Below are 26050 nucleotides of genomic sequence, written 5' to 3'. Positions count from 1 at the left end.
CAGTGTGTAAACATTCATTGCAGCTCCCGCGAGACTTAAGTAAACTGGCCGTTACCTTCTAGACACGACCCCTTTATTGGGCTGCATGCATAACTCTTTAATTTATTTTTTTTATTTGTTCTTAGACAAAGAACATTTCTACGTGAAAAGTTTGCTTGTTTAAATCTATTAATTTCAAGGATTGGACCTAAAATACAAATGGAAATTATCTGGACTTATCTCCAGAAAATTATTTTTAAAAATGTTATTCGAAAACGTCAGTCAAAAGTAACAGGCACCATGTGACAACGTGAAACATAAATTTAAAAGAAATGTATGATACTGAGGAACTTTAATAGTCATAAAAATACAAATAAAAACATAAAGTTAGAATATTTTCTATGCAAAATTGCCCATATGTTGGTGGGGACATTTCTAAATTTTCTAAAAGTGGGAAGGGACATGTCCATACCATCCCTACCTAAATTTACACCTATGACTGTACATGTTCTGAATTGGCAGTGGATCAGTTTTTACTGTTTTATACAGTACTGCATTTACTTGGTCAAACTGTTGCTTAACTGTCAAACTGTTGCTTAATGTTGACTAACTAAAAAATTAATTTCAACTTGGCCCTCATTTTCTATAAAAAAATAAATAAAAAAAAAGCAATAATCTGGGTTACAGTGAGGCACTTATAATGGAAGTGAATGGGGCCAATCCGTAAACGTTAAAATACTCATTGTTTCAAAAGTATAGCCACAGGCCGTAAACAATATGTGTGTTAACATGATTTTAGTTTAGTAAAATAGTTTACTAACCTTTTCTGTGTAGTTATAGCCAATTTTATAATTTCATTGCCATGATGATGCACCCTAAAACCTAAAACCCTAAAATTAACAAAAACACAAAATACAGCTCAAATAACACACAAGTTTTAACATAAGAATTAATGTACGTGCTTTTATAAAATTATAAGCTACACATTTCTGCCTTCAAATTCTCAAAACAATTGCCCCATTCACTTCCATTGTAAGTGCCTCAATATAACATCGATTTTAGCTTTGTTTAAAAAAAGGAGGGATGTCACATTTTTATTTTATTTTTTATTTTATTTTTTGGTATTCAATATTATGCCACAAATGCTGTCAATTTAGCTTAACTTGTATTGAACCCATAATATACCTTTAACAATGTCAATACAATTTTCGTCACTCTTAATGCTCCTCTTTTTTTCATTTCAATTTATTAATTTGGCAGATGCTTTGATTAAAATTGACCTTCCACTGTGTCCTAACCAGATCTGACATGATAAAGCAACAAGTGGAAAAAGCTCTTCCACATTTTTTGTCCTTACCAGACATGACTGATCCAAAATCCCATCAAACATTACTGTATATTAGGTACTAAATATCTTCTGATTGGCTGAGATTGTGTCACCTTGTGCAGCAGTTTTGCTTTCAGGTGGACAGGCAACTGTTTAGCTAGAAAAACATCTGGTTAGGACATGGTGTTACAGTGCATTCCAAGTAAACATTTTATCATTATGTGTTTCCTGGGAATCAAAGCAATGACCTTGGTGTTGCTAGCATCATTCTCTAACAGTTGAGCAACAGAAACTTTTCTAACAGCAAGCTACACAATTTCTTCTAATACTTTATCTTCTACTACAGTCTCCATCACTACTGTAAATACTTGTTAAGGCCCTAGAAAACTGAGCCAAATATCTTTGAAATGGAGCCATTGACATTCAAACAGAGAAACCCCATTTCCCTTTTACACATCTTTGTCAGTCTGTGAAAATGTGTGTTTGTTTTCGTGTGTGAGTGTGTCTCCGTATGTCTGATTAATTGTGTTTGGGTTGGTATCCGGCTGGTTGTAAATAGGTTTCTTTGTGTAATGTGTTTGTGGATTAAAGAGGGTTTGCGGCGGGGCGTGTGCAGAGGTGTATGGAGATAATTCAGTGTATGCATCATGCATGATCCTGGCCTGATGGCCATCTGTTGAATTCTCATTACCAGCTGGACTGTGTCCGTATGAAAGGAGGTTGTGATCTCGCTGCTCTACAGCTCAATCTACTACAACACTCTTCACCTCTCTGCAATTCGCATAAAACGAGTAAGCTGTGTTGTCAAATACTTATTACAAAACTGATAGTTCCAACTCTGTATTCAGACTGGATGAGCCGTGTTTTAAGCAGTTGTAAAATGCCAATAAACCAACACCTGTGGCTGTTAACAGACAGCAGACTAGATTAACTAAATTATGTGGGAGATTTTTTATTTTTTTTATCTGGTCATTATTATTAATAATTGTAACTATTTATTGAATATTAGTGTCTTTTTATCATATTGCTGTTGATATATCATATTGCATATTGGCGTAGTGTTAGCTAGATGCCAGACAAGGCCATGCGTTATAGTGATTTTAAAGGTTCAGTCAATAATTGTCAATAACTAAAAACTACTGTTTGAATGATGCAACATCCAGGCCACTAGGTGTCAATGTAAGCCAATTTAAGCCACTTCAACCTACTTAAAAAAAAAAAATAAAATAAAAAAAAATGACCGAGTGCACTGAAAGTCATAGTTTAGAATATGACTAGTTTTACGGCTTTGCATTGTGCTTAAGAACACCCCTTACTTGTAATAAAATCAATGTATCGCCCAGCTTCTCATGGCTTGTTTTATTTTAAAAAAACATAATGGGAATCTGAAATGGTGACAGTATTTTGAATACATTAGAGATACCATTTGTTGTTTTTGAACACCAGGAGGAAGCAAATGGAGAAGTATGAAGTAGCAAGGTATCTTCAAATCTCAAACTGGTATGACTTTCTTTCTTATGCAGATCACAAAAGGAAATTTGTTCAATACAATGGCTGTTGATAGTGACTCCCTTTAAATTTTAAAAAAGGACCCAAAAGAATCATTAAATTATTCCATGCAGCTTGTGCATCATATTCCAAGACTTCTGAACTCATATGATTAAATATCAAAACTTAACTAGCCTTTTATTGACCTGTATCCTCCACACACTGACCCTTAATTTACACTGTATCAATACGCCTGTGGTGATGTACAGTGTATGTGATGCAAAGTTGAATTCTTCACAGCATGACTCAGATATTGTCATGCTGGTTGGCTGATGTTGGTCTATAGGTATCTTACAGCACTTCAGGCCTCTATTGTCATGAGTAATGGGCCACATCCTCAATGTGGCTGCTAAGGCGGTCACATTCTTTTTTTTACATTTGAATAAATCATTACACAGGTTGTTCAGGGAGGCTTGAAAGCATTGATCCAAGAATAGCCCTTCTGAAATATTAATGTTTCCTTCACGCTCATCTTAGCCGCCCAAACAGTGCTATGGATCGCATCAGACATGGCAGTTTGAAAGAAAAATCAGTCCCTTCATTGCACACAACTTATTTACACTCCTTATGTTTGTTTTCCCTGTTTAGCTCTTAATGGTTTTCATGAAAAAGACAACTGGCCTCCTGCTTAGGCTGCATCATTGGCAGAGTTCGATTTGCATCTTGTCTAAGGACAACAGAAAAAAAAAAAAAAAACATTTGAATGACCCAAAGTGGCATAGTCAGTTTGTCTGGATGAGACTTAACTGCAATAATCATGGTTTCTTCAAGTATATCTGGCAAAGAGTTCATGATCTGCAGCAATCATCGACTTAACCATGTCTAGATAAAGATTGTGATGTAGTGTAAATCCCAAAGGCTCAGCTAATGGGTGACTGCTTAGTGTATTGATTTTAAGATCTTGAAACCACATTAATCAACAGTCAATTATACCTTTCCTCAATAAGATTGCTGTTGTTTAAGTACATAGATATCCAATCGCGTAAACTTCATGGAAAATACTGCTGATGCATAGATCTGTGATAGTGTTTAACCCCAGTCTTATCTCTTAGACAAATGTGTCCTATGGTGTTCGTGAACATCTGTGAGATCATGGAGTCTTTCAGCCAGATTGAGGACCTTAAGCTCTCCTTAGACCAACTTAAAAGGAATGCTATGCAATCGACAGCCCTCTGTTTTATGTATAAATGCATTTTGCCACCTGCCACCACCATTCCTCCCCTACTCCTAGTCTCCACCCCAAAAAAGCCCCACCTCACATAGGCCCACCCAATTCAACCTCTGAGTGGCTGCTTTCAGCACAGTCTGAATATTTGATGAGTGAAGCAGGTTATTTAAATCAAGATGGCATGGGTTTGTGTGAACCCAGATCGAGGGGCTTAAAAAATTAAAAGTGGCTGGCAGCCTGACCTCTAAAGATGTGGCTGGGACCTGGCTTCTGCAAGCAGTTGGTTCAGGCTAAATTTTGGGCAGTTGCGGGGAGGAACAAAGCATCGCTGAGGTTCCTCAGCCAGGTGAGAGTTACTTGAATGGATGTGGAATGAGATTTTGCCATATGCACGAGATGGGTCTTTCTTTTCTTGCTGAAGGTTGAGCCCTGCCGCAATGGGTGTAGTGTAGTGCGTGTAGCCTAATAGCAATAGCATTTTCATTTTGTTACCAAATGTTGGCTGGTTTGGTCATCTTTCCTTGTCTAGCTACATGCTTTCCCTGATTTGTTTTAATACAAGAGACAAGTAGCATCAAATGGGAACAGTTTAGCTCTTTGTTTACTCATCATTTCATGATGCTGATGTGCAGATGTGATATAATTAAGTGTTAATTGTTTCAAATTATTTTCTTTAATTCTAGATTTGTTCATATATATTTGATACCATTGATTCACGTGTGATTCATATACTGTATTTGCTCATTGCTTAGTAATGAATGTTTATTTGAATACATTTATTTTGAGTGTTTGACATTTAGTCATTAAGCAGATGCTTAAGTGACTTACAAAATGAGGCAATTTTTCAACAATATACACATTATTGCACTGCTAATTGTAGCTGGAGTAGTGCAGAAGTAAGAGCAGAAGAAAGAAACAGATTATATATATATATATATATATATATATATATATATATATATATATATATATATATATATATATATATCAATTGACTGAATGCATGTTTCTGACACATAGGCCACCGAAAGTGAGCCCTGTGACATGGACCTCAGTGGCCTGCCAGAGACAGCCGTCGACTCCGAGGAGGATGACGATGAGGAAGATATCGAGCGTGCCTCAGATCCCCTCATGAGCCGAGACATCGTCCGAGACTGCCTGGAGAAAGACCCCATGGACCGAACAGATGATGACATAGGTGAGGTATACCTCATAATCCCAACCAACATTGACAAAACCCTTAAAAACATCAGCAAGGATGAGGTCACTCAGGCTAGAACATGCAAATATCAGAATTTCTTTGAAGATGAAAGAGGAAATTCTCAAAAGCAAATAAATATTTTGCCAGGAAGGTGAAGCCCACAGAAGGTCAGGAAGACAACAAAGGATAGGTGGAGAAGTGTTGTTTTTTTCTAGGTCACCCTTTTAGTCAAGACTTTCAAAGCACATTAAAATTTTATTGGCTGGTCTGCTTCCACAGCTTTGCTTCAGTGCTGCTGTGCTAAGCACAGGTCATCGAGTACCCAGACAGGACACGGAGCAAAGCCCAGAATTGCTGTCTCCACACTCCGCAGTGGGCAACCCTGTCACACTAGCTAAAGCCAGATTCTTGATTTATTTATCCTATTGAGCACAGAAAGGAAAAGAGTTAAATCTTTGTGACCTGTATAAGTGATTAACATTGATTGCAAAATAATGATTACATGGCAATAAATGCACAGAGGTTAAATCTACTGTGTTCTATTGAACAATATGACAATCACACCTGCAAGCATTCAAGGCTGTCAATGCGATGCATGCAGTCTTACTAGAAGCATAAAATCTAAAAGCCTGAGACCACATTGAGAATATGGGATTTTTTTAAACCTAGAAAATTTTTGTTTAACTACTGTACAAAATTGTGGAGTCCATACCAGCTTGAGTGCATGCTGTCATTAAACCAAAAAGAGGACACTACAAATACTGAAAAATGTGGAAATTCATATAAAATTTTCAACATTTTACTCAAATTGTTATGCAGAAAATGGTGTTTTGAATTTTTTTTTTATTAAGTTATAAAATATTGCAAAATAGAAGCATTTTCACTTGTGTTCTTAGATGTATTCATAGACCCCACAGTATATAAACATGCTGTTTTGTTGAGTTTCACTGTGGAAAAGTGTTTTGTCATGGATAATGTCCTGTTTATGGCATCGCAGGATTAGCCTATTATCAGAAATAGCTTCATATTAATAATGCATTCAAAGCTTGGTTACTGTTATATTTATAGCTATGGAAATATTTTTTTTTTCGGTTCTCATTGTAGGCAAACTGCAACTAGTAAAGAGAACAAATATCAATGAAAGACTTTCAATAGTCTCTCTCTCTCTCTCTCTCTCTCTCTCTTTCTCTCTTATATTGATCTGAGTTTTAAATGTGAACTTCACTCCTTGTGTCTCACCTTCTTTCCTCAGAGCAATTGTTGGAGTTCATGCACCAGCTACCAGCCTTTGCCAACATGACCATGTCAGTTAGGAGGGAGCTCTGTGCTGTCATGGTGTTCGCTGTGGTAGAACGGGCTGGCACAATCGTCCTTAACGATGGTGAAGAGGTCAGTCAGACTTGCCGTCACATGAGCCTTATGACCTTAATTTGTGCCCATAGTACATAACTTGCACTTTTTCCCTGCATCGATAGACTTGAGCCTTTCCTTCCATACTAATCTTATTTTAGTTCTTTCTTTACTCCAAACGCAGGTTCCATCTTGCTCTTATTAAAGGAATAGTTCAACCATTATTTGTTCACCCTCACATCGATTCAGACCTATATGACTTTCTTCTGTGGAGCACAAAAGGTAAATTTATGAAGAATGTCCTGGCCACTTTATGCCATAAAATGACAGTAAACTGGACTGGAGCTCTCAAGATCTAGGACGTTAAAACTAGTACTTTAGATTCCAAGTCTTCTGAAGGCATTCAATGCTTTGTGTGATGAACAGACAAACAATTCAGACCAAAGTGGCCAGAAAAAGTAATTGTTCACTGAAATCTTGACATCACCCTAGTTCTTCTTGGCATGTTCATTGTAGCTTATGGTAAAAGTGGCCATATCCGATTTGTAAACTAATGATTGTTTGATATTTTCAATGAATCGCTTATATATATTGAATATATAAGTCATAAGTACCACATTTATGATGCTTTTCTGTAATTTTTAAGCTTGACAGCCTCAGTCCTTGTTTATTATAGGGAAAAGAGTTGCCAGAATATTCTTCAAAAAGTAACATTTTGTGTTATACAATAGAAAGTCATGCCTTTGAAAGAAAGTCATACACCTTTGAAGTGACATGAGGATGAATAAATGATGACAGAATTTTAATTTTTGGGTGAGCAATTCCTTTAAAGACCTTCCATTCACCTCAAAACATTTAGTTTTGTGGTAACCCCGATTCCTTGGCTTTACTTGCATGTAGCACCATCCCTCGCCTCCTTATCGTCGGCCAATCAGCCGTTCAGCTTCTGCTCTGTTAAACCTGAATAAATGCCAGCAATCAGCATCTTGAGATTACAAGATGCCCATGGTTCAGCGGGGATCACTTATCTCCTTATCTCAGTATTGACATGCCAAAAAGAGGCACTTTTCCCCCTAATGCCTCCAAATAATTGAAAACAGGACAAGGCTTGAGGCTTGTGCAATTCATAGCAGTGGCATGTTCTACTTATGCTGTTATCAATACACTAAACAAAATAAAAAAAACAGCACATAATTAAGTCCCTGTGCATAATTTCAGTCATTGTCAGACAAAGTCTGTGTTTATATAAATAAATGGCACAATTTACAGACTGGCACAATTGTTACATTTACATTAAAAAAATTAAATACATATCCATATGCCTCCCTGGCCCTTACTGGCTCTGCAGCTGTGCAGAGATACTGAAGATGTTTGTAGTTTTTCAGATATTTTTTAACTTGTCATCGTTCCGTCATTGCAGCTGGACTCGTGGTCTGTGATTCTGAATGGCTCAGTGGAAGTAACACACCCAGATGGCCGGACAGAAATCTTGTGCATGGGCAACAGCTTTGGTGTGTCCCCCACCATGGACAAAGAGTACATGAAGGGGGTGATGAAAACCAAGGTGGATGACTGCCAGGTGGGTCAACATCCTAATAACCCACTCACTTTTAATTCCACTTTCTTTACAAATTACGGCCTTACAATTTGATTTGAAGAAGAATGGAAGAACAGATAAATGCTATGGTAATCCAAATCCATATCCCCACCCAACCAATGTTCAGTCAAATGTTTCTATAGGACAGATCCTGATCAGACAAACCCCATGTTTCAGACCCATGCAGTGGATTTTTTTTTTTTTTTTTGACTTGTCCCTCCTTTATTAAAAAAGAAAAAAGAAGCAAAGATTGTGGTTACAGTAAGGCACTGGGGGTGTATGGGGCCAGTCCACAGATATATATAGAACTGGATTGCTGATGACGTCATAACAGTGAAGCCACTGCGCCGCAATATTGCTATGCCCAATAATGTGCCTGTTGACTAAATAGAAAATAATCTAATTTCATTGAGTTAACATTGGCTTTTTAATCACAGATTTTAATTCAAATTTTAATTTGCCTGTACGTCCATACAACGCAAACGTCCTACACTTGCAAAGATTTATTTATTTAAAGTCTGGAATTTTTCCTGTTCCTTGAAAGCCTGAGCGAGTTATGTATATCTACATCAAACAGTATACCTTTCACAAACTTCAGTGGGGAACAGATCAGCTGAATGTAAACAAGTGCAATGAAACTCAGATAAGATACAAAGAGACATTTTCAGGCATATTTATTGTGAACATCAAAGTGTACGTTCAGAGTTACGTGTTTCACGGTACACACGCAGCGGGCATGCAGAGAGGGAGAGAGAGAGACAAGCAAAGATGGTTATACTGATTTAAATGGCTAACAGCCACATAATGTATGAGATGCATCTGTATGACTACAGAGAGCACTTCAATAGGAAAATAACAGGCAAATCCTGGGCATTTTCTGTGATTTATTAATCTCGGTCTGACTTTAAGAACCCTCGAGGGAAAGGACATGTTGTCACCCTAAAACAAGTAGACATTACAGCTTTTCCAACTTACTTTACAACTTTTGAAAAGTTTTGCCAAGTCCCTTGATGATCGTTGTGCTGCACTGATAGGCTGAACAGTGGGGCAGGTGAATGCTGTGACATCGCGATCAGTTTATATCTTTTCCCTCGTAACAAATATAATCCATAACAAGCAAGTTAAACATTAATCATGATTGTCACTAGAGGGCGAAATGCGACTCTTGTATCCGGAGATCAGACATGGTGAAACGGCATCATCAGCTGACAGTCATTGAGGCTCTATGGCAGTTTGGGCACACCAAGATGGCCGCTCGAACACTTCCAGTGGCTTCACCTCCTGCTGGCAGTTTACCGTTGTGTCAGGGATCCAGTTCTATATATATATATATATATATCAGTGGGCCAGTCCATAAACACTAAAATCCACATAGTTTCCAAAGTATAGCCACAATTAACATGATTTTAGCTTGATAAATTCCTTACAAATCTGTATAAATTTAAGTTCAATATTACAACTATGTTGTCATGACAACGAAAGCCTGTAATCCTTATACTGGATATATCCTCCTGAGACCCCCGTGTGACTGCTGTGTGCATTTTCCATTTCCCTTTTTGGTTGGTAACTAGTAAATATATATATATTTTATAGAGCAAATAGTTTCCTAAAAAACAGTGTCCACATATGTGGACAGCAGGACTAAGCAGTGAAATTTTAAATAATATCAAGCAATAGAAAGTTAGATTTTTTTCAACAAATTGTTTGTTTCCAGGAGTGTTTGTTATTCATGTTTTTGAGACGTTATAGACTTTACAACTGATTTTCTGTAAAGCTGAACAAATAATTCTAATTAAAAGCATCATCCTATCACTACCAACCATATTCAAATAAAATGTAGAATTATCAAATTCTGAATCTATGTACTGATTACTATTGTCCCATGTCTGCCAAACATGTTGAGTGTTCCAAACATCATCTACAGCTTGAAACTGAGCTTTATTTAACTGAACTTAGCTGCATAGAAAGCTATATGATGCTCCCTCGCTCCCTATTTAGTGAATGACTTAGCAGTGTGCTTTCTGTCATCACTGGTCTCAGAACAGTTTGAAATGCACCTTATTTTCATCCTAACTCCATATAAAGCCTCTGAAAGCAACATTTTGTAGCTTTTGTGAAAATGCACAGTAAATATATAGGAATGAATTAACTTATGTTAATGAATAGAATCGTATTGCACAGTGATAAAATGAAACATAACAAAATGTATATTAAAATTAAGCTAAATGACCCACAGATGTGTTAGAGTTGAAAGTTATTCAAAATAATATGTTTTCTTTTTTTGAAGAAATGCAGTGGCAGTTTCCACATATGTGGACATCATGTTTATCAGGGCGCTGACGTGCAAAAAATGAACTGATTTCTTTTAAAGTGGCATATTAAACTAAACTAGAGACTACTCTTTACAACCAAACAGGTTTCACTGAAAAAAACTTAAGTGATTTCTTTCCAGAGGCACTTTTGTTGGCGCTGCATCCGTAAGAGTGCTTCAAGGAAATCGACGACATGCTGTTGTGTCACGTGACTCGGTGCGGCAGAAGTTAACCCTTTAAATGACAGTCGAGTCTTGTGAACAGTATTCAATTGGTTTTTATTTATTTAAATTATGCGTTGCGGATAGCAAACCTAAAATACAATGTCCACGCATGTGGACGCGGGGTCACACGAGGATATATCTTTTGTAAGCAATTTTATCGCACTAAAATCATGTCAACATGTATAATGTTTACATCTTGTGGCTATACTTTTGAAACAATGTGTATTTTAGTGTTTATGGGCTGGCCCCATTCACTTCCATTGTAAGTGCCTTACTGTAATCACATTTTGTAATAAACAGGGTAAGAGTCGAAATAATTTTTTGTGGTAATTAATATTTTTGCCACAAATGCTTTTGATTGAGCTTAACTTGTATTAAAACCCGAGTTGCTTGTGGCTATGCATTACTGTTACTTCTCTGTCTTGTTTTGTTTTCTCAAAATTTCCTTGATGATTTTAGGTCCAGATCACAAAAAACACATTCATTTAGTTTTGATTCAGGAAATCTCTAGCTTTTTTCACATACATTTTTGAGCCTGCGTTCTGCACTGAATTTAACGGTCTGCACAGGAGAAATATCAGAATTGCACAATTCCATACGCGCGCAGCTCAGAGTGAACATTGCGCCCAACCTGTTTTAGCTGGTTGTGATGACTTATTTACCTAAAAAGTGGCGTAGCCCTGCTCATTCATTAAGCTTGAGAATAATAGTGGCGATTAGTGGAAATTTAACAATAATGCCAACTTTTCTCTGTTTCAATGCATTGGAAAATCATTTGGATATACTGATGTATGTTAAAAGTGATTCACTTTCCTTGCTAACTCTTGGTTTTTTCTCTCTCAGTTTGTGTGTATAGCACAGCAGGATTACTGTTGCATTCTGAACCAAGTGGAGAAGAACATGCAGAAGGTGGAAGAAGAGGGCGAGATAGTGATGGTGAAGGAACATCGCGAGCTTGACCGAACAGGCACCAGAAAAGGACATATTGTCATTAAGGTAAGAACCAAGCAAGAGAATTGCCAATAATTTTCCAAGAAGTTATACAAACAAACTGACAAAACAAATGATATTGAAAGGGATGTTTACCAGACTGTGGAAGTTTCATAAATTCATGAGGTCCCTTAATAGATCTCATAAGCTTACGCATCCAAAATCTGCGCTCTGGATTGACATGCTATTTGCACTTATTTACACATTGAACATATCCCTTAATTGATTCCTGAACATGAAAATATGCTTAGCACAGTAGAAGCTTATTTAGGGATGGATATAAAAAATGTTTTTACAATTTGAATACCTTGACGTTTGAAGCCAAAGGAATTTATCTAGCAACAAGTTAAAGTGACCCACAGTTTATCTAGCCCAGGGGTCGGCAACCTATAGCACTGGCACTGGAAGGTTAATCACTGGCACACCAGCAATGGCGAGAGAGGAGTAGAATATTTTATTTATATAAATTCCGCACCTGCATTCCAATCTATATCTTGATGTAATCCTTCCCCATGATTACGCAGCGTGTCTTCATCAGCTGAATGGGAGGCTAAACACTATTAAAGTGTGATGAGACTCGCGCTGCACGTGCAAGCCATTCGCACATCACGAGCTGTCAGCGCTTCACTTTCGGTTAATTGCGCGAGTAAACGCCCGCTTTGCTTTGGTCAGGCTGAGCTGATGACAGCCTACATTCCGTGTTTCATTTGTTTCTTTTTGCTTTCAGAACAACACGTCATGTAGTAAGGAAAACACCACTATAATCCTTGAGATATCCATTACCCAACTCTAAAATGTATGACATAATATAAGAAATATTTAAGATTCCACATTTTTTGTGATCAGTAATCAAATAAGCAAATTTGTGACATTAACTGTAACTCATTTTGTACAAAAGGACAGGTTTTCTTTTCTCATTAAAGCACTTCCAAAAGATGCTTTGTGAAAACTCACATGCAGGATCATGATTGTATCATAATCATCGGGTTTTGCACACATATTTCACTAAAACTGTTATGCTGATAAAATCATTTGTAATGAAAAATAAACGATTAAAATCAGAAAAATGGACTCAAACTTTGAAAAATCACATACATGCGCATCGGCACAGCCATTGACCAGGAAAATAAAAAATGGCACTCCATGTCAAAAAGGTTGCCCAAATGTCTTCAACATTTTCTGTAATTTTTTTTCTCTTCCTAATCATTGTGCTAAACAAAAAGGAACTTCAACATTTGTAACATACACAATTAAATAAAATAAATGCAAATTAATATCTTTCACTATTGCTTGTGTCTAGGGTTGCTGTCTTACAAATAAGAGATTCACAAGCCAAAGCTGGATTAAAAATGCATTGGCATCTTTACCGTACCTTTGAAGAATTTATAAGATTTCTCATGTTGGTTGCTTTTTGTAGGGCACACCGGAGCGTCTTACCATGCACCTTGTAGAAGAGCACTCGGTGGTGGACCCCACCTACATCGAGGACTTCCTGATTACCTACCGCACCTTCCTGCCAAGCCCCATGGTGGTGGGCAAGAAACTGTTGGAGTGGTTCCATGACTCCAGCCTCAGGGACAAGGTACATAATCACACAGATTCTATAAAAGCACAAAATTAAGACAGTGCTCTGTAACAGTGGTTCTCAACTGGTTTTTGCTGCAGGACCAAGATTGTACACTGGTCATCAAGTGGTGACCCGACACTTGTTGGTCATACAGAATTTAATTTCGATGGTTTCATGCTCTCTGTGGCCAATAATTTCCCACTCAAAACACATCGAATGCATTTACATGCACAGCAATATGCTGATAACTATCACAAAACTGTTTATTTAAAAAATACGACAACATAAGAAATTTACATGAGTTGTAATAATCAGATTATTGTCTGTTTTTGACATCTAAACGTAGACAGGCATGTGCGCAACACGTGCAAACATTGGCTAAGCCGGTAAGAATGCTGTTAAAGGTGTTCACATGCAATGCACAATTGGGGTAATGGGTAAAAATCTATTTGTGTTGATCAGATTATGCTTAAACATTTCATCACTTAACCTGGATTAAAGAATGACTTTACATGTTAACGGCTTATTAAAGGGAAAGTTCACCCAAAAATGAAAATTATCTCATCATTTACTCACATCCCAGATGTGTATAACTTTCCTTCTTCTGCTGAACACAAACAAAGATTTTTAGAAGAATATCTCAGCTCTGTAGGTTTATACAATGCAGGTGAATGGTGGCCAGAATTTTGAAGCTCCAAAAATCACATAAAGAAAGATAAAAGTAATCCATAAGACTCCAGTGGTTAAATCCATGTCTTCAGAAGTGATATGATAGGTGTGGGTGAGAAACAGATAAATATTTAAGTCTATAAATCTCCACTTTAACTTTCACATTTTTCCTTTTTTGTTTTTTTTATGATTCACATTCTTTCTGCATATCGCCACCTACTGGGTAGGAAGGAGAATTTTTTGTAAAAAGGACTTTAATATTGATCTGTTTCTCACCCACACCTATCATATCACTTCTGAAGATATTAATTTAACCACTGGAGTCTTATGGATTACTTTTATTCTGTCTTTATGTGCTTTTTAGAGCTTCAAAGTTCTGGTCACAATTCACTTGTATTGTATGGAGCTATAGAGCTGAGATATTCTTTTAAAAAAGAAAGAAAGTCATACACATCTGGGATGGAATGAGGGTGAGTAAATGATGAAAATGTTTTCATATCCTTTCAGAATTATCAGTGTCCATGTAAACAGCTCATTGTGGTTGGTACAAAGCAGGGTTGGATATTAACGGGGGCTCGGGGCAAAAATCTCCCCAAAATTAAAAATATGTTGGCAAAAAATTCCCCTGCAATGAGTTCTTGTTTTTTTTATTTATAACATCTGATACAGTTACAAATACATTCATGACAACCTTCATTTGAATTTTTGCTGTACATTAATAATAGCACGCCGTCCATCCTGCAAATGTTGCCGAGTCTAGAGGCAGATCATTGCAACATCTACCCGCACAGACGGACATTTCATTTCTTATAGTGCTCCAATTTAAATTCTGTGACCGTTCGCTCCTCTTAGTCAAAATAAAATGTCCTAGTGAGTAACACTATCGCTCCCTGTTCTATACTTCCCTGCCCATCGGCCCATCTCACTTTTGCTGCTATCTGTCTGTCTGAAAATCCTCCTCACCTGCTAGAGGCCAAAAGTGCAGTAGGGATGGATGTTATATAGTAAATTAATCAGATATGAGAAATTTAAAAATATAATGTAGCCAAATGCTACAATTTCAGGCAATATGTAATTATAGAAACATGCCTGTTGACATTGCAACTGAAATATTCCCAAATGAATTGATATTGAATCAAATTAAATTGGAAAATAAATGCCAATACCCATCCCAACAATTATAAGGTGATGTTGATTTAATTTGATTGTTAACAGTCTATAGTATTTAATTATTCAAATGTAATTAATTGATTAAATTGAAGTATTTGACATAAAAGGTTGACACGGAGTCATTTTAAAAGGTTTGAAAAAAAAAAGTGTTTCTGGAAATCAGTTCCAGGGGGCAAATATTGCCCTCTAGAGGAAAAGTTCATTTATGATCCTGGCACAAAGCAAGTTTATCCTCACTGCAAGTGAACGTGTATTTAATGTCTCGATTGTACTGCACTTTCTTTTACCTTGCATGGTTTGTTCATGGTTTTCGAAGATGTTGGCGTATCCCTAATTTGGCTCGCTTTTTTGAAGTGACAGAAGATTTTACCCCAAAAACATTGTCGCGTTTGATTGGACACACAGCCCTAGACGTCACCAACAATAGATATGGGAAGCGTTTCCTACCCTTTTAAAAGTTGATAATCCTATTATTTTTCTGTCCTAACTATGCATGATTATTTGGTAAGATGCATGTTATTGTTTTCATATAGCATTGTTTTTTTTCTCTGGTCTGTGATCCTTTCTGAACAGACTTAGTTTTTGTGACCAACTAGTTAAGAACCACTACTTTGTAAGACAAACTCTAGTGATAAATAACCCCATATTTTGTCAGGTTACACGGGTAGTCTTGCTGTGGGTAAACAATCACTTCAACGACTTTGAGGGCGACCCCGCAATGACACATTTTCTCGAGGAGTTTGAGTTCAATCTGGAGAGAGAGGTCAGTAGTCTGCAATACAACCTACGAAATTTAGTATCCGAGTTGACAGCAATAAGCTAACATGTAATGTCTCTCTTTTATGTTGACCCAGAAAATGTGTGGGCACCTAAGACTGTTAAATATAGCATGTGCTGCCAAAGCTAAGCTGCGGGTGGTGACCCTGACTAAACCCTCCAGGGAAGCCCCCCTGGCCTTCACCCTGCTGGGGGGTTCAGAGAAGGGCTTTCGCATTTTCATTGACAGCGTGGAGCCAGGCAGCAAAGCTGCAGAGGCTGGCCTTAAACGAGGAGATCAGGTAATGTTACAACACCATCATGCTGGATTTGAAGTACCGCCAGAGGCTACAGAAACAGTTGTAGTTGTTAAAATGGCACCGTAATAGCAGCTAACTGTAATAGTAGTAGTGGGTTATCAGGGTAGAAGTAAAAAACATTGTGTGAGTATTTGTAATTGCTATTGTCAACCAGTCAAAGCTGATTTAGTCACAGCACCTGGAGCTTGCACCCCTAAATCATAAAAAAAGAGAAGCAGTCATGGTTGAATTCCAAAATGGAACCTCATGATTTTGTTTTATCCAGTCTATCATTCAAACATAAAGGCACACAATTCTCAGCCTCTAAACTAGCCCTGTAGTCTAAATACAGTAATAATAACAATAATAATACATTTTATTAGTAATGAGGTTTTTCCTCATACACAAAGCGATAGTATATCTGCTACACTCTTAAAAAGAGTGTGAAAATGTGATTTTGGATGAATAGAGGATGTCTCTGTTTGCCCTTGAATTTGGCACTTGCTGTTTATTGATTTGCTGTTTTGCCTTCGGAAACCTCAAGAGAGTTGTTGATGGATCAGAAGCTAATTAGGGATAGATCAGTATATATCGGCCAGGCCACATAATCAACCGATATTTGGACATTTTCAGATTATTAGCATCGAAAACTGTGTATGCTTATCCAAACGGAAATGGTAGTTCTCCTTTGTGTAAGTTCCAACATTTACAGACAGCCTTGATAATTAACCATTTTTGTTGTTTTTTTTATTTTGTAAATAATAGTATTGGTTTAATCTATTTTATGTTCACATTTGATGTCATTATATTATGTATTTAGTGCAAATTATAATTGAACATCGGCCAACTAGGGCCTAACTATTATGACAATTATCATAATTGACAATTATTTTCCTTGTTATCATAATTGCGATCAATTTAGATTAATAGTATTTACATTCAAATGCTTATTTTGGGTAAATTTAACTGCATTCTGTATTCTTTGTTGGCTACACATCAAAAACACGCCAAGAACTGTGTTCCTGAATTCTTTTATTGCTGTTTTAAACATCAGTGAATAAAGACAGTGTTTAAATGGTCATCTTCACTTTGGCCCTCTTATTCAAACCCTTCAAATTTTGAATTAATTATACACAGAAAGTGAGCAACGGACTTGTCTGTGATTGGTAACAATGCTCAACCACTGCTAAAACACGTTAAATAGAAAATTAATTCGAAAAATGAGTAGACCTTAACAGACTGCTATAATTGACACAGTTCACGATTAGTTATTTGTGGCAGCTGTAATTGTAATCTCGATTATTTGTTTGGTTATTTGTGCAGCCCAATGGCCACCCTGCTCTCTTGATAACAGGATCAGCTTTGGCCATTTAAAAACCCATAGTACTAAAGTAAACATGTGTTTATATGTGAGTGAAGGTACAAGTGAATGAATGCATAATTCTTTAGGAACAAGTAAAGAACAAGTAATACGTTGTCTTACAGAGTCTCTCAACATAGCTTGGCCCTCACTAAGAGGACTTTATTAACTGATATGTAATTCCAGAAACTGCTATCTGGAAAGTGTACTGATTATGTGTGTTTATCACCTGGCCTAGCTGAAGTATGAATTGGGACCTTGGGTTTCGATCTTTCTTTCAGATACTGGAGGTAAATGGGCAAAACTTTGAAAATGTGCCGCTATCCAAAGTCAATGAGATCCTGAAAAACAACACGCACCTGTCCATTACTGTGAAAACAAATCTGTTAGGTAAGCTACACCGATTTACGTTACCACAGGTGCACAGATTGCTGTTGAAATTAAATGGTGAAAAAAGACTCTACACACCCAACACAGCTTTATCTGAAAGGTGCCAGTTCATCTCTTTTTCCTCTTGTACTAAAGCAATACTTAAAGGTGAAGTGTGTTATTTTCTCAAAATTAATATACTTTTTCCCATCCCAGGCTATAATGCAGAGACATCAGTGAGTTAGCCATATTTTAAACCTGAAAAGTGTAAACACTGTGGCTCGATTTTGGTTATTAATACATTTTGACAAAATGTGTACTTACTGCATTTTTACATTGCAGAGTAGTATAGTTGTAGTTTTTTTTTTTTTTTTTAATCTATTTGTTCCTTGAAGATGTCAAATGGCATATTGTTATACTCATTCTTCTTGTGGTGTGTTCTCTTCTCTCAGTGTTTAAGGAACTACTGGCCAGACCAGACCAAGACCAAGAGCATGACCAGGATGAGGAACAAGACAGGAAGAACGGGGCACCTCACATCCCCAAAATTGGCGACATTAAGAAAGCCAGCCGCTACTCCATCCCAGACCTGGCTGTTGACGTGGAGCAGGTCATGGGTCTTGAGAAAGCTAGCAAAAAAGCGAAGGCCAACACCGTAGGTGGCAGAAACAAGCTGAAGAAGATCTTCGACAAGACACTGACCAGTATTCTTCCACCCAAACCATACAAGTAAGCTGAGCTTGATACTTCAAAGCTGCAATGGTGATCTTGTTCACTGCAGTGTCTGAAGGCCAAAGTATACTTCGTTTTTTCTGCGTTCCGGATCGGCTCGTGCATGGTATGCATGATGCAAATTTCATCCTCAGCACAGTCTGTACAGACTGTACGCATGCAGCCTAGTTTTTGGTGCATGCACCTACCGTTGACTTAACTAAAGAGTATCACAAAGCAGTCGTAGTGCGCATGCATCGAACTAATCTGTATGGGCTCGCAGTCGTAAAAGTATACTTTAAAAGTCTGCAAGGCGATCCGGCTCGTGTAAAAACAACATATACCTGAGCCTTAACTCTTTTGGTTTGTTCACAGTGATGTGGGGGTGGGTCAGTCCCAGGATGACAGTATTGTTGGGCTAAAGCAGTCAAAGCAGATCCCTCCTGCTCTTCCTGTTAGTGGAAACCTTTCATCCAGCAACCCTGACCTGCTGCAGTCACATCACCGCATACTCGACTTCAACAACCAGCCTGGTAAGATGCTAAATTAGATTTAGCATGTAAAAGTAGGGCATGTTACTAAATCAGTGTTCTTGTAGTTTCTGGAACAACATTTATCAGCCAATCAGATTTTCGGGTTAGATTTAGGGTTGGTGTTAGGGGCAGGGTTTTAGTTGGGTTAGGTAGGTTAGGAGTAGGGTTAGGATTAGGGTTAACATTCTAATTAACCCTCTCATTTATATTTATTTAGGGGTATGCTATATTTAAGGTTATGCTTAGGGTTAGGCTATCATGGCCTACTATGCTAGACCCAATCATGCCTGGTTATACCAACCTCTTGAGAGAGAAAATTCAGTCAATAAAGAAAAGTTTAAATCTTTACGAGGACAGTTTAATTATATTCTTGTTATACCTAACAGTTGACATCCCACTGGGTATATACAGAACCTTTAACAAAAGCTTAATCTGAGAACATGCATATTTAACAAGATGCTCATGCTGCCTTGGATGTCCTCTTTCAGAAGCAGTCCCTGTAAGTAAGTATTTAATCCCGTCCTATCAGGTTCCTCAACTTTTTTCATCTTTCTAATCACAATCTTCTTTGGGACACTTGTCTGCTCAGTTTTGACATTGATTTTTACTATCAAAAGTTCTTTATGGGGCACAAATTTGTTGGTACTCAATCAAAAGAGTATTTATTCTCTGTGTAAAATACTTTACAATTAGTGGAGTTGGTTAAAAAAAAATGGTTAATTGATTCGTGTTCACCGATTCATGTCACTTTTATACTAGATGTTTTGTTGCAAACCTGATATCGATTGACCATCAAAGTTTTTGTTTGATTAGTGCGAAAGCTGTCTTCGGAACATGGGTACCACATTCAAGGCCATTTGAAAAGCATGGTCTGGGTTTCGGCTTATGCTAACTACAGTATGGTCTTGTAGCTCAACTAGTAGAGCATGGAATTTGTAAATCCAAGGTAATTGGTTTGATTCCCAGGAAACACACATACTAATCAAATATGTGAATGAAAGCCTATACCAAATGAATAAATGGAAATATGAAGTGAACTGTTGTTGATTGGATATTTTGTGGTGATAATCATCTTCAAATGGTACTCATGTTGATGAAGAAAGCCTTTTGCAACATAACACAGTGGGAAAGTAGAACAGTGGTGGCAGTGGTATAAGTAGCAACCAAATTTAGGTTCAGATTCAATCATAACAAGTGTGAAACTAAGTAATAGCACTTACTAGTAATCAAAAAGATCATCTTGAAATGCTTTTTCATCCATATAAAAACTGAATGGTTTGTTGTTGGTTAGTGTAAGGGTTAAGTTTGTGTATTAAGCCACTTCTAATTTCTGTAGACATGTCAGACCAGGTATTGCGAGTGTTCAAAGCAGACCAGCAAAGTCGGTACATCATGATCGGAAAGGACACCACAGCAAAGGAAGTCGTGGCTCAGGCCATTCGAGAGTTTGCCTTGACCGCTGCCCCTGAAGCCTATTCACTGTGTGAAGTATCAGTTACACCTGAGGGTGTCATCAAACAGAGGCGTCTCCCTGAACAGCTCTCCAAACTGGCCGACAGGATCCAACTGAGCGGCAGGTGCGATTTACAGCCGTAGTGGCCATCATGTAGAAAAGTTTTTTAAAGGAATATTTCACCCATTTGTGCAAAAGTAAATAATTGTTGCATTAAGTAATCCTCATACAACTTGGGTCAAATCCCGTAGGACACTTTTTGACCTCTCCATTAAACCTCTAGGTACTACCTGAAAAGCAACATGGAGACAGAGACATTGTGCTCGGACGAAGATGCCCAGGAACTTCTGCGGGAGAGCCAGATCAGCCTGCTGCAGCTCAGCACAGTGGAAGTGGCAACACAGCTGTCCATGCGTGCTTTCGAATTGTTCTGTGCCATCGAGCCCACCGAGTACATTGATGACCTGTTCAAGCTGAAAACTCGTTTATCAGGGCCTCCCAGCCTCAAGCTCTTTGAAGAGGCCATCAATCGGGAGACCTTCTGGGTGGCCACGGAGGTGGTGCGTGAACCCAACCAGCTCAAACGCATGAAGATCATCAAGCACTTCATTAAGATTGCACTACACTGCCGCGAGTGCAAGAACTTTAACTCCATGTTTGCCATCATCAGGTAAAAAGAGAGCCATGATGATTTCAAGAAGAAATACATGATAGACTAGATATTTAAGTTCAAGTGTTAACCATGAATGCAAGTTTTGTTATCCTACACAATTTTGCATCACAAGTACATTTATCTTGTTTTATTTTTATGTAGATTTTTCTAAAATTATGTTTTGCTGTAAGACTTGACTCTTATTTCACTTTTACTTATTTTACAATTTCCTTTTTGGAAAGTGAGGAACTTATTTTCTTTTTCTTCCTATCTCTAATATTTCATCGTTTACGCAATGGTTTGGCATAACTAATATCATTAATTTTGTGTGTCTTTTTCAGTGGTCTGAATTTGGCACCGGTGTCCAGACTGAGAGGCACATGGGAGAAGTTGCCCAGTAAATATGAGAAACTATTTAGTGATCTGCAAGACCTGTTTGACCCCTCCAGAAATATGGCCAAGTACCGGAACCTTCTAAACAGCCAGAATCTGCAGCCACCCATCATCCCACTCTTTCCTGTCATCAAGAAAGATCTCACCTTCCTGCATGAGGGTAAGAAACTTCCCACTCATGTAAAGTGGTGATATATGCTCATTATATATAGTACCCACAGTGTATGTGCATGTGTTTTATATATTAAATTATAAAACGGATAGTTTCGGTGTTAGATGCTGATTTGTCAATACAGCATTCCAACCGTGTTAAAAGAAATACGGGAGTTATATAGTGATAAGAAATTATATAGCAGCAGCTATGACACATGACACCTGTTTTAATAATATAACATGCTTTTGTGAATAATGATTAATTATTGACAATTCTAGGGAACGACTCAAAGGTGGATGGTTTGGTGAACTTTGAGAAGTTGCGGATGATTGCTAAAGAGATCAGACACGTAGGCCGGATGGCGGCTGTAAACATGGATCCCGCTCTGATGTTCAGAACCAGGTGAGAACTTTCCTGATCTGACTGATCCAGTGACATATTCGCTCTTACAGGTGGATTTTTACACTATTGAGTAGCTTTTAGTGGGCACTCACTGCGATGTGTTCAGCTCTCACCTCACGCTTCCACACACAGGCTGTTGCCAAAGGTGTTTTGCGATGTTGAAATATATGTTTCTGTGATGTTTATGTATGACAGAGTTAAACTGTTGTGTATGTTACTCTTTGTATGCATTGTTGTCAAAAAAGTTATTGTCTGCATCTGAATTCCTGTACTTTCATAGTATGCACTTAACTCGATGAAGAATGTACTTTTCAACTGTACATGAAGTTCGTTCTGTTGGTATGCAGTTTTGTAGTATAAAAACATTCTTGGACATACTATGTCTGCCATGTTGACATTGTCCTTTGACTTGTGTTCTTTGACCTATTACGTATTAACGGCAATTTACGAAAATGTGGAAACAATTTACTGGGGTGTTCATGAAAGCAATATATTCAGGTGCTTATGAAGAAATTTACTTGGGTGTTCACAAAATAATTTAATTGGATGTTTGCTTAAAAATGTACTCAGGCTTTTGCGAAAACAATTTACTCGGGTGTTTGCAAAAATAATTTGCTCGAGTGTTCGCAAAAACAATTTGCTTGAATGTTCACAAAAACAATTTATTCGGGTGTTTGCGAATACAGTTTACTCAGGTGTGTACAAAAACAATTTACTTTGGTATACGCGAAAAATTACTTGTGTTTACAAAAACAATTTTCTCAGGTGTTGTTTAAAAAGTACATTTAACCATGAGGAACAACGTTCTTGGTGCATATAGCACTTACAAAAACTGCCTGGCTCAAAGTTCTCTGTCAACTTTCAAATCTGACGGCATGTCATCTCCCATGGCATTATGCGATAGCAAAATTTCCACTGGATGCACGCTTTAGAATCTCAGCAGATGCAGTAAATCAGTGCAATTCAACTGTAGGGCCAACATCCTGCAGAGTTTTGCCCCAACCCTAATCAAACACACCTAAAGCTAATCAAGGTCTTAAGAATAACTTGAAAATTGCAGGCAGGTGTCTTTGATGAGAGTTGAAAATAAACTCTGCAGGTCAATGGCTCTCTAGGACCGGAATTGCATACTGTATCATGAATACTGAGTATATGGACATCCTACTCATTTTTCGTACTGCTTTTTGCGTACTGCATAGCAGGGAATTATATGCATTTTTGGAAGCTGCAGGGTTTGTCTCTCTTTTGGTCTGTGATGCACCTCACTTTGGAACCCTTGGTCTGTTTTTCCTCATCTAAGTGTGTCTTCCTCTGTTTCTCTTATGGGCTTTCTCTCTCTCCCCCATTTCAAACTTCGTCCACCCTCTCTGCCCCATGCTTCACTATTCATGGCTCTCCCCTCCAGGAAGAAGAAGTGGAGGAGTTTGGGGTGAGTATGGTGAAATCTGACCTTTGGCTTCATGTGTGCCTCTCCTTTAATTTGGGCTGACTCCTCTCCATCCTTTCTTTTTTCTTTTCCTTCATTTGAGAATGCTTCTGCTCTGACAGATCCCAGCATTTAATTGCCATCTCTTTTGCTACTCTGAGTCATTGAATAAACTCGCCTCATTCTAAAATGAGTTCTGTTGTATTAATACCATTGACTTTGAATGTTTCACACACATGACCTCATGCATGAATTTATTTACAGTTGTTTGGTTTCAGCTCATTTATTAATTTTAAATCCCACGATCCATTTAGCAAAAGTGATTTGTTTTTTTAACTTAACTTACCATATCCGCACACCTCCTACTAAGCATTTGCAGTGTTGTGTGAGGGTTTTTGTTGTTAAATTTATTGCTTTTTTATATACAGATGTGCTCAAAAGTTTGCATACCCTGGCAGAAATTGTGAAATTTTGGCATTGATTTTAAAAATATGACTGATCATGCAAAAAAACTGTCTTTTATTTAAGGATAGTGATCATATGAAGCCATTTATTATCACATAGTTATCTGGCTCCTTTTTAAATCATAATGGTAACAGAAATCACCCAAATGGCCCTGATCAAAAGTTTACACACCCTTGAATGTTTGGTCTTGTTACAGACACACAAGGTGATGCACACAGGTTTAAATGGCAATTAAAGGTTAATTTCCCACACCTGTGGCTTTTTAAATTGTAATTAGTGTCTGTATATAAATAGTCAATTTGTTTTTTAGCTCTCACGTGGATGCACTGAGCAGGCTAGATACTGAGCCATGGGAGCAGAAAATAACTGTCAAAAGACCAGCATAACAAGGTAATGAAACTTTATGAAGATGAAAATGCCAGTCAGTACTGTTCAATCACTTATTAAGAAGTGGAAAATTCAGGCATCTCTTGATACCAAGCCAAGGTCAGGTAGACCAAGAAAGATTTCAGCCACAACTGCCAGAAGAATTGTTCGGGATACAAAGAAAAGCCCACAGGTAACCTCAGGAGAAATATAGGCTGCTCTGGAAAAAGACTGTGTGGTTGTTTCAAGGAGCACAATACGACGATACTTGAACAAAAATGAGCTGCATGGTCGAGTTGCCAGAAAGAAGCCAATGTCACAAAAAAAGCCCAGTTACAACATGCCCGACAACACCTTGACACACCTTACAGCTTCTGGCACACTGTCATTTGGAGTGATGAGACCAAAATAGAGCTTTATGGTCCCAACCATAAGCGCTACGTTTGGAGAGAGGGGTCAACAAGTATTGTGCTCCTTGAAACAACCACACCGTCTTTTTCCAGAGGAGCCTGTATTTCTCCTGAGGTTACCTGTGGGTTTTTCTTTGTATCCCAAACAATTCTTCTGGCAGTTGTGGCTGAAATCTTTCTTGGTCTACCTGACCTTGGCTTGGTATCAAGAGATCCCCGAATTTTCCACTTCTTAATAAGTGATTAAACAGTACTGACTGGCATTTTCAAGGCTTTGGATATCTTTTTAGATCCTGTTCCATCTTTATAAAGTACCATTACCTTGTTACGCAGGTCTTTTGACAGTTATTTTCTGCTCCCCATGGCTCAGTATCTAGCCTGCTCAGTGCATCCATGTGAGAGCTAAAAAACTCATTGACTATTTATTCACAGACACTAATTGCAATTTAAAAAGCCACAGGTGTGGGAAATTAACCTTTATTTGCAATTTAAACCTGTGTGTATCACCGGTTAAAATCACCGGTCTGTAACAAGGCCAAACATTCAAGGGTATGTAAACTTTTGATCAGGGCCATTTGGGTGATTTATGTTATCATTATGATTTAAAAAGGAGCCAAATAACTATGTGATAATAAATGGCTTCATATGATCACTATCCTTAAATAAAAGACAGTTTTGTTTTGCATTTTTTGCATCAATGCCAAAATTTCACAGTTTCTGCCAGGGTATGCAAACTTTTGAGCACAACTGTACGTATAATTTACTCAAGTTTAATAGTTCTTTGTGACTAAGATGAGATGTATATGGATGGCAAAACCAACCTTTAATAGAACATCTTTAGTTTAAGGCTGATGTGTTTTTAAAATACTTTCTCCTATCCCAGCTTGCCCAATATGCACAGACATTTATAATTGAACCATTCGTAAATAGATTTCTAAAAGCTGTAAAAGCTGCTTTTTAGTGCTATCAAAACATTGCTCAGTTTGTTTGAACAATCTGGCTATTAGTTCCATTGAACTAATATCAAGCAGTGGTGTGAGTTTGGGGCAGGACTTTCTGTTTCTCTGACCAGTGGTTGATGGGGGAAGTGTTTAGGGAACCTGTTTGAAAACAGATGACACAGTTCACCTTTAACCTTAAAAACCCACAAGTATTTTACATGTTTTTTTTATTTTATTTTTTATGTTTTCTCAGATAAA

General features: G+C 37.6%; 1 protein-coding gene across 8 annotated transcripts in view; it reads left to right on the top strand.

Moving 5' to 3' along the window:
• The window catches only part of LOC127413030 (rap guanine nucleotide exchange factor 2-like), a 198464-nt gene that overhangs the window by 157726 nt on the left and 14688 nt on the right, over nt 1–26050 (top strand). For 5 of the 8 annotated variants that reach the window (XM_051649819.1, XM_051649821.1, XM_051649824.1 and 2 more), the window contains 16 exons: nt 5043–5220; nt 6476–6612; nt 7994–8152; nt 11550–11702; nt 13114–13278; nt 15758–15865; nt 15957–16160; nt 17799–17907; nt 18339–18615; nt 18973–19130; nt 19619–19633; nt 20467–20707; nt 20867–21253; nt 21577–21788; nt 22061–22184; nt 23590–23613. In XM_051649819.1, the coding sequence (XP_051505779.1) occupies nt 5043–5220; nt 6476–6612; nt 7994–8152; nt 11550–11702; nt 13114–13278; nt 15758–15865; nt 15957–16160; nt 17799–17907; nt 18339–18615; nt 18973–19130; nt 19619–19633; nt 20467–20707; nt 20867–21253; nt 21577–21788; nt 22061–22184; nt 23590–23613 (2651 nt within the window). The remainder of the gene's footprint in view (nt 1–5042; nt 5221–6475; nt 6613–7993; nt 8153–11549; nt 11703–13113; nt 13279–15757; nt 15866–15956; nt 16161–17798; nt 17908–18338; nt 18616–18972; nt 19131–19618; nt 19634–20466; nt 20708–20866; nt 21254–21576; nt 21789–22060; nt 22185–23589; nt 23614–26050) is intronic. The other 3 variants (XM_051649823.1, XM_051649820.1, XM_051649822.1) reach the window with 2 other exon arrangements.

Source organism: Myxocyprinus asiaticus, chromosome 22 (assembly GCF_019703515.2).
Source record: "Myxocyprinus asiaticus isolate MX2 ecotype Aquarium Trade chromosome 22, UBuf_Myxa_2, whole genome shotgun sequence".
NCBI classification, from domain to species: Eukaryota; Metazoa; Chordata; class Actinopteri; order Cypriniformes; family Catostomidae; genus Myxocyprinus; species Myxocyprinus asiaticus.
The sequence above is the reverse complement of the archived record's forward strand: the minus strand, read 5'-3'. Positions and strand labels throughout refer to the sequence as shown.